This window comes from Brienomyrus brachyistius, chromosome 14 (genome assembly GCF_023856365.1).
Source record: "Brienomyrus brachyistius isolate T26 chromosome 14, BBRACH_0.4, whole genome shotgun sequence".
Lineage (NCBI taxonomy): Eukaryota > Metazoa > Chordata > Actinopteri > Osteoglossiformes > Mormyridae > Brienomyrus > Brienomyrus brachyistius.
In genome coordinates this window covers 14,255,683-14,265,286 of record NC_064546.1, presented here as the reverse complement: position 1 = coordinate 14,265,286, position 9,604 = coordinate 14,255,683, and the positions used below count along the sequence as shown (strand labels likewise).

The 9,604-nt window shown below is 38.1% G+C and overlaps 2 protein-coding genes across 3 annotated transcripts in view; both read left to right on the top strand.

Annotated features, from left to right (window-relative positions):
* The first annotated feature begins 1,675 nt into the window (after window positions 1-1,675).
* Window positions 1,676-5,243, top strand: med6 (mediator complex subunit 6). Its single transcript, XM_048973837.1, has 8 exons — window positions 1,676-1,724; window positions 1,983-2,142; window positions 2,978-3,069; window positions 3,211-3,293; window positions 3,441-3,549; window positions 3,764-3,879; window positions 4,123-4,150; window positions 4,337-5,243. The coding sequence occupies exons 1-8, from the start codon at window positions 1,703-1,705 to the stop codon at window positions 4,465-4,467; spliced, it is 741 nt and encodes a 246-aa protein (XP_048829794.1). The 5' UTR covers window positions 1,676-1,702; the 3' UTR covers window positions 4,468-5,243.
* Window positions 5,244-5,312: 69 nt separating this feature from the next.
* The window catches only part of pcnx1 (pecanex 1), a 37,326-nt gene continuing 33,034 nt past the window's right edge, over window positions 5,313-9,604 (top strand). For both annotated transcript variants that reach the window (XM_048973834.1, XM_048973833.1), the window contains exon 1: window positions 5,313-5,819. In XM_048973834.1, coding sequence (XP_048829791.1) covers window positions 5,667-5,819 — 153 coding nt within the window. In that variant the 5' untranslated portion in view covers window positions 5,313-5,666. The remainder of the gene's footprint in view (window positions 5,820-9,604) is intronic.

Genomic DNA, 9,604 nt, shown 5'->3' with positions numbered 1-9,604 from the left:
AAGCCAATGAGCACTTGGTAAAAACCTAATACATTTACAGATGATGCTGTCAAATTGCTTCAGAAGACAAGGATTCCCATCATGGGGTATCATTGGAAATGCAGGAACATGGAATGTCTCTGTGCATTTAAATTACAGTTGTCAAGCTCTAAAGACTGCTGGCATAAGTCAGCGAGGAACTGCAAGCCAGTACGGATATGCTGGAGCATCCATTTCTATCTACCCCATGATGCTTCCTCGCCTCATCAACATAGAACATAGATGTTCACACCTTGACGGGTCCATTCTGTCTCAGTCTTGAGAACCATAACTAGGAATCACACCCAGGCTGTTGTAGCAAGAGTAATTAACCATTTAAGCTTAGAATGACTTTAGCCATGTGGACTCAAAAGCAGAGCAGGTTTGGATTGCAGCAGTTTAACTTGCATGAATAAATCAGGAGACGCCACACACTTTGCCTCAAGACCAAGCAAAGAATGCAACTAAGGGAATAACTTACACTGACAAAGCCACACAAGTGTAGGCAACGGACCACAACAAAACTCAGCTCATAAAGACTTTATTGCCAGATTAAATGAGAGAGCCGCTGCCAAACTTCTCAAGACATTTGTAGGAGCTAAAATGAAGGATCACAAAATATATTTTTTAAAATACTGGTGAAACATTAAGAACAAAGAACAGGTATTTCCAGAATATAAATCTATGTGCAAACGTAGGAAGGGAAGATAATTGGCACCTTTGAATTTTGTAAGATGCGTAAGAATAACACAGACTGCATAAAAAACAAACAAGTAGGTTCTTGATTCAAACCTGATTTTTTTTTTTGCATGCATTTTGGGCACGTTATGAGATCCAGTTGCATTGGAAAAGCATATAATGCTTGGAAACTTATTAGCAAATCAGGAAAAGGACAAGCAGCAACTAGGTTGAATGGACTCAGTCATCACAACGTACCACGGGGAAGCTCATCTTTTAACCCGCCTCATAATAATTTTATCTTAACCCACAGCAAGGGGTTTGAATCTAAATCTGTGTGTGTACCTGCATGAGCTGCAAGAACTTCTTCTGGGTATTCCACTTCCCGCCAAAAACATCCAGTTAGGTGAATCTGTAAATTGTCTGCAGCGTGCACTGTGATAGACTGACATCCCATCCTGGATGCGCCTGGCCTTACGCACCCTGGGATAGACCCTAAGCTGTCTGTGATACTGTACTAGTTAAGTGGCAAATTCTTAAAAAACGTTTAGCAATAAAAATACATTTACAGAAATCTCGGTCATATAAATAACATAAAGTTTTGTTCACATTCACGAAACTAACTAGTAGATGGAACAAAATTAAAATATATATCAGACTGCAGGATTGACCCAAAGGTATTATGTAATAATTTAAAAGAAAATCCCCATTTCTTAGACAGCAGTATTGCTGGATAACTGTATTTTTTTGCTGGATAACTGTATGAAGCAATAATTAAAGTGAAAAGATGAAAGTCCGTCATTTTAACTTTGTAATAGCAGTAGTATCTATACGTTTGCAGCACGAAAGTTCATAAACATACTTTTGTCAATACGTTGGCCTAGCAATGGAACTACAACTCAAAACAAGCTACCTAGTGCAATGAAAATTGTCGTCATCTTCATTCGACAAAGGTAACGTAACGTCATAACATAAGGACGCTGCTCGAATCGGTAATATTATCAAGATGGCGGCGGTTGATTTAAGAGGTACTGTAGTTATGTCGTACTTTCATTTGGTTTTAGAAGGCTTCCCTAGTTTTCCATGAATAAAATTAAAGTCATTCCTGATTTTCCACAAAAATTGACAGTTATAGAGATGTTTTTTTACATTTGAATGAAACCTACTTGCCTAGTTATTTTGCTAGCTAGCTATTAAGAAGTAAATGACTATCGTTGTATGTTTATGTGAATTACAATCTGGTTAATGCTTTTGGTTAAAATTAATTTTCTGTATCTCTTTTCTAGACAACCTTTTAGGAATATCCTGGGTTGACAGTGGATGGGTACCTATCTTAAATCCGGGAAATGTGCTCGACTACTTTTCTGAGAGAAGTAACCCCTTCTACGATCGTACGTGCAACAACGAGATGGTCAAGATGCAACGTCTCAGTCTAGATCATCTGAAGTAGGTTATTTTTGTAGTTTCATGTTGGAAAATATAGTACGTGTTCAGTCAGCTATCAATATATTTTATATATTTAAGAATTTATTATCAGTAAACGCTCAGTTTAAAGATTTACGTGTCTCCGGTCTTAAACTAGACCTTACGATTATTATTATTATCAGTTACTTGTTTATTGTCAGACACCCTTTATGCTGCTGCATTGTGTATTATTGTGTGTGTACATGTATGATGTAAGCATTTAGTGTACTGTTTTACACTGCACTGTGTATTTTTCCCTTTGTGAGTATTGTGACACCCTCCAGTTGTTACTTGCTGTTTGTATGCCGCACCGTGGTTTTTGGGGCAACTTTTTTCTTGCTACTGTATACCTGTACAGTGGTGCCTGCGGTTCACGAACCTTGCGTTTCCTGTCTGTGTGTTTGCGTTCGGTGCTCGTTGGTTGCCTGTTGTGGTCCTTTTATTTACAATTGCACGCGGGCATGCTGGGACAGTATAAAAAGAGGAATTTGTTCATTAACCAATGCATTTTTTTTTCACGGAATCTTTGGTCGCGAACCAAATTGTTCGTAGACCACAGCGTTCGTGAACCGCATGCACCACTGTATATGGATGATGTGATGAAGTCGACTTGACAGCAGTCATAGTACTTATGATAGTTGTGATTGCTGTGCTACTTATTCTCTGGCTTGAAATGCAAATACATTATGCACTGATTAAGAGTAACAATATACAGTGTTTACAATACAATTCAGTGTGTTTTTCGAGTAGGTTTTAATTAGATGGATTGTATATTTTGCCATCAGGCATTGCAGCTTTTGTTCATGTCGTCTTTTAGTCAGATGGTGGGTGTGGAATATATTCTACTTCATGCTCAAGAACCAATTCTCTACATAATTAGGAAACAGCAGAGGCAATCTCCAACACAAGGTATGATCTATGAAAATCTTTAAGATAGTATGCACATATATGAGTATCTATAAATCTGTATCTGACAGTTTAAGCATGAGAGGTATTATAAAATAATGTTTATGATTATTCTTCCTTGCTCTTTCTTTGTCTTTCCTGCAGTCACCCCCTTGTCTGATTATTACATCATTGCGGGTGTAGTCTACCAAGCTCCAGATTTGGGCTCTGTAATTGGTTCCAGAGTGGTCAGTTGTTTTGTTATTTTATGCATTGTTAAGGAATATGTTGTTCATTGGTTTATTAATTTGTATCTATTTTTGAATATAGTCAAACAATAATTAGACATTGTTCACAGTGCTTATGATGGTCGTGTTTTTGTGATTTTTCTCAAGTTATCTGCTGTCCATGGAATCCAGTCTGCCTTCGATGAGGCAATGTCTTACTGTCGTTACCACCCTTCCAAAGGGTACTGGTGGCACTTCAAAGACCAGGAAGAAAGAGGTTAGAATTCATACTAGACCTTTCTAGGTGCAGGTCAGACTGGTGGACTCTCTTGAGTACTTCCCTGTCTAGCTTTTACAACTACATATTTGTTGAAATAATTGAAAAAAAAGATATCATGGAATATTTATTGATGTCTCAGCTATCTTTAGTTTCTAAGCAGAGAATTAAATATCCTTATATTCATGAATAATGCGTAAATTGAAATTTGCAGAAAAGGCAAAGCCAAAATCCAAAAAGAAAGAGGAGCCAAGCTCTCTGTTTCAGAGACAGAGGGTTGACGCGTTGCTTGTGGATCTCAGGCAGAAGTTTCCCCCAGCCTTCTATCAGGTGTGACAAATTGAAACAGATTTGCTATTATCAGTGCTGTATTAATTTATGATTGAGAGTAATTGTAAAAATATGGAAGAAATAAGTAAAATGCTTAAGTTAAAAGATATCTAGTATTTAACAATACATGCAAATATACAGTATCTACTGTAGAGCTCCAGCTGTTTAAGTCGGTGTAGAATGCCATGTGCAATGTTTCTTTTATGTTTCAATATGATCAATTATTTTATTTTGTATATTCAGCCAAAACCTGGAGAAAAGCCTATTCCAGGTGAGTTTTTTTTAAGTTGTTATTGCTTCGTACAGTATTTACCATGCAGCTATCATGAGATAAAACTACAGATAGTGCCTGTGTTTTTATTGTCAGAGCTAACCATTACTTTGGCTGAGTGCACATTGCTTAATAGTCAAGCTGTCTGCTTTAATTCTATGGTCACTCCCCCCCCCCTTCCCTCAGTGGAAGTAAAGAAGGAGCCAGAGACTTCAACTGAGGCAATACGGCAGGAGGAAAGAGAGCCAGCAGCCAAGACTCCTGCCCCCACACCCCCCAGCAAAGCTCCACCAGAGAAACGGCCACGGTTGCAGTAGTACAATAAAAATATTTAGGCCATGTGTACTGCACACTACATACAAGAAAAAGACTTTGTTTTGTTTATCGTATACAGTGTCAGTGCTGAATCACCATTCTTCACAAGCCAGGCAAGGACAAATGCAGTAGTTATACATGAACCTTCCAGCGACTGACTCACTTCTATGACACTCTTCATTCTAATTACATTTCTTTCTTTCTTTTTTTTTGTGGCATACACACACAATAGTTGACCCGTTTGTTCCAAAAATGGTTGCATTGCAGGTTGTTTGGAAAACTACATTTGTAGACTGGACAGGGCAACTGAGAGATGTCTTAAACGTGAGAGATTGTGAGAGAAATGTTTGTTTAAAGCTGTAAGATTGTCTGCCTAAATAAGAGTTATGTATAATTCTCAACCTATAAGTACTTTTGGGACTGGTGATAATTTCCAAAATAACCCAAAACCACATTGTAATTTTATAATAATGTGCATCATCTCAGAATTTCTTAAAGCTGAATCAGTATGCGTTGAGTAAAAGTCAACTCTTCAAAAAGTGTTAATTTTGTAAACATGCATATTTTATGTATTTGTATATTATATTTTATGAATAACTCGAACAGAAGTATTTGACTAGTATGTACTTGTGATCTGCATTAATTTAGACATAATTTATTCGTCGATTAGGTGTATAATAGTTATAACAAATATGTCGATGAGACCAATGCAAGGATTTTTTTTCCAAGATTACTTTTGTATGCCCAACAAGTTTTATATTAAACGCGATTCTCAGCGGTCGGTATCAGTGGTCTTTTATTGAACGACACGGTATGTCTTAATTTATATTTCACTGAGCCTTTCATTATGTAAGGAAACACTTGCATAAACAATACGTCCTTTTTTGTCTTACTCGAGAGTGATTTTCTTTATAAAAGCGCGTATAACAATTACCGAATGGGGGCGAAACTGCACCCAGCCAACACCGATCCCTTCTGCCTTTCCTCTTCTAGTGTTCCTTAACAAACGCGCAGAGCGTAGCGGGATAGCTTGCGTTTCCGTGGAGGACCGAGATTAGCCTTCTAGCAAATAGTAAAGATGGCTGCAGTAGAGGTTTTCAGGCCAGTATCTGAAAACAGGACAGTGGCCGTAATGTTTCAAGACGGTTAGTTTCGAGGTCACTTCCTCTCTTTCTTTATCAAATATCCTAACGGGATAAAAATGGGTTCTCAAACGCTTCAGATCTTGAGGCAAGGTGTTTGGGCTTCTATCACTGGCGGCTGGTATTACGATCCCCATCAAAATACATTTGTCAATGCCTTACATCTCTACATATGGCTCTTCCTACTCTGTTTCCCCTTTACGCTTTACATGGTGAGTGTTTATCTTTTTTAAATGTCTTGTTTTATGTTTATCTATGATGTACATAGAAAGCTGCCTTTCTATCTTACGTGTAATGATTACCTGCCTAGCGGGTCGCCTTTATGGAAATTGGGTACGAAGCTCATTTCTCGCTAGCTGTATTCCCGTATGTTTTGTGTATTAACACGGTTGTGGATCAGTGGACCCCTTTTACGACTCAGTGACACAATTCTGTATTACATCTAATTATTAACTATACTTTGTCATTTCCATACCGTCCATCAACTGTCGTCAATTTTGTACAATGAATTTCAACCGACTAGCTATAATCTAGTATTTCGTTTTAGACAACGCCAAGGTATGATTAGCATTTTATTACCCTACTGAAAAATGTATCCAGAGTTGTTCATTTAAGAAGTTTCCCCCACGACGCTTAGTTGTGTGTGGTTATATATTACTATATGTAAATCCGAGAAAAGGAGTTCGCAGCATGTCAAACGCAAGACTAGTAATGCCTAAAACACCGATGTTTTCCAACGGATATTTTCCAAATTTCTTTTGTGCCTGTTATTGACTAACTAGGTACAAATATAGGCATAATTTGTAACGAAGGGGAAATATATGTGAGTTACAGATTAACTTGTGTGCCTTGATGTGGTTAATAACAGCATCGTTTCTGCTTCGGGTGTTATTTGCAGTAGTTTGGTGTTGGACTGAGTAGCCGAACAACAAGGTGTAATTAGACAATCAGCATATAAATTGGAGTTGCAAATGTATAGTGCACCCTTTTTCACGTCTGGCACATGTAATTTGTAGTGTGGAGTGAATTCAAATTTGACCCCTGCAGCATGTCAAAACGATGCAACAAAGTAATTAGCTGTATCATACTTTTAAATCAAGCAATATTAATTAACTTTATCATCATTAACTTGGGGACAAATTACAGCAAAATGTCCTTGTTTCTCCCCCTCTTCTCAGCTTTGAAAAAAAACATCACTCTGGTGTAACTTATAAATCATTATTTTCTGTATCATGAGAACTTTGATCTGACATGCTGATGATGGGTGTATCTTATGTTGTTTCTGCTATCATGGATTTAAGAAATGTAGCTTAGCTTTATCTATTGATTCTTCAAAATGCTTATGTTCGTCTGCGTGCTCAGATACCACAATTTTAACTGGCGGGTTTAATTTCAAATTCCCCCTCTGAATTCACAATCAACAGTGCTAACAAATTGACACAAATCTTGGTACTAAATAATCCATCCATCCATCCATTTTCCAAACCGCTTATCCTATTGGGTCGCGGGGGGTCCGGAGCCTATCCCGGAATCAATGGGCACGAGGCAGGGAACAACCCAGGATGGGGGGCCAGCCCATCGCAGGGCACACTCACACACCATTCACTCACACATGCACACCTACGGGCAATTCAGCAACTCCAATTAGCCTCAGCATGTTTTTGGACTGTGGGGGGAAACCGGAGTACCCGGAGGAAACCCCACGACGACACGGGGAGAACATGCAAACTCCGCACACATGTGACCCAGGCGGAGACTCGAACCCGGGTCCCAGAGGTGTGAGGCGACAGTGCTAACCACTGCACCACCATGCCGCCCCACTAAATAATGTGCTTAACTTAAATACAATATGTAATTTGTTTTTAAGTTAAGCTGACATTTCAAATCTATATCTTCAGGGCCTCAGTAATAAGAAACATCTGTAGTCAAATTCTATGTGACATGCTGTAGCAAACTGTCAAAATTATGGAACAATATAGTCCATTGCATGCAAACGTGCTTCAATGCACTGACATTCTCACAGAGGTGTTGGCAGCTTTGTGCCCTATTCCTCCCCAAGAATGAAACACCTTAACCATATATTGGATAAACTGTATGGAAGATGGAAGTCTCCTAAATCAGTTACCTAAATAAAATGGAAAATTAGCTGTTAGTGTTAAAAAATGTATCAAAAAATTGTGAGTAATAATTTTGAATCCTGTATGGAAACAGCCATAACTGCCGCGCTGCTGGATATTTAAATGGGAATACATGAATCGCCTCCAGAATGTCAAAGAAATGAGGATTTTGTTGAAAAAAAACAGCACTACTGTCTGGACTTGAGATGTACCGATTTGATATTCGGATCGGTATCGGAGCCGATTCAGACCTTTTTGACGGATCGGGTATTGGCCATATGTGACAGATGCACATCCGATACTTGTTTAATTTTTGGCAATATCTAAAAAGAGAGCTCCATGTAAATCTGTTTGTACAATCAATCACATGACAGCTCTTTCCCTTTATAGTTGTGTTTTTTGCGGCATTAAAGCTGAACACTAATGCTGCCACTCAGTTTTGCTGCCCCTCAGAGGGTGTAATCGCAGTGACTCAAAAATGCTTAAAATTGCATGTACAAAATGAAGTGGTGAAGTACGTTATGTATGTTTCTAATAGCCTATTTTTTTACATTTTTAAATATGTATTTACTAGTTCAAAAATATGAATGCATAAACTATCAATATAAATTTATTATATTAAAGTGTGAAAGTAACAAGAACTCATGTATCGGAATCTATATTGGTATCGGCAGTTGGAATCGACCCATCCCTAGCCTGGACAGTTGTGTCTTGGGTGGAGTTATTGTTAGTGTCTAGAAAAGTTCTCGCAAGTTGATTTCTTGCAGCTGTGCAAAGACACTAGATAATGACTACGTTAGTCAATTTTCATCAGTGTTTATCGTCTGGGTTCAGTTGATGATCTTTTAGCTGAGGGCCAAAGGAACAAATAGCCAGTAGTATGGTAGTCAGCAGTAAAACAAGGCAAGGATTTTACATGCAGCATTTTATTTTCTGCAAGCAAAGCATATATTTGCAAAGCAAATCATATATTTGAATCCAGGAAGTGCTATATTAATCAGCTTACACAATATTCCTAATTATGCTGATTCTATTTCCAGTCTGATCTAAGAACAGTCGACTTTATTAAGGTACTTTTTGTTGTCATCAATGCTTTTTTGAATGTAAACGTGAACAGCAGCAACAATACCTGATGCTAAACTGCTTTATATATTCCGAAACGAGCACAAAATATAGTGTTCTAAATTATTATGCAGATAAGTTTTTGAATTTTTAGCATTTCACTTGCATGTTTTTCAAAACAGAAGTGAGTTGTATGTGTTGCATTAACATTATTCTTCCAAAAAAAATCTAAAGAGACCTGGTTAGCAACCAGTTGTTACAGGTTAATATACAAGCCCTTCCTCAGTTACTTTGACAGCTCTCATCTATTGAACTTGAGCGCATGCATAGTTTCTGTCTCAGTTTTAGTAGAAGATGCTAGTATTGCCTCCCATAGCTGCTGTTTTGAAGAGTGCTGCCAGTCACCTTCATAGATTTTCTTTTTAAAAATGCTTCATGAGTTTTCAGTCGGGTTGTAGACAGGGGATGATGGATCAGATCATGGTTTAGCCACCCTTTTAAATGCCCATAGCATCCAAGGAGTCGGTGATGTTCTTAGCAGCCTGTGATGGAGCATTTTCTTGATGAAAATCGTTTTTTTTGGAAGTCATGACCTTTCTAACTAAGGCTGGAAGTGTTGTTAGAACTTTTACATACATTACACGGACAAAAGTATTGGGGCACCTGGCCGTCACACGCACAGGAACTTTTATGACATCCCATTCTAAATCCTTAGGCATCAGTATGTTGTTGGTCCCCCTCTTTGCAACTATAATGGCTGCCACTCTTCTGGGAAGTCTTTCCACAAGATTTTGGAGTGCGTCTATGGGAGTTTTTCC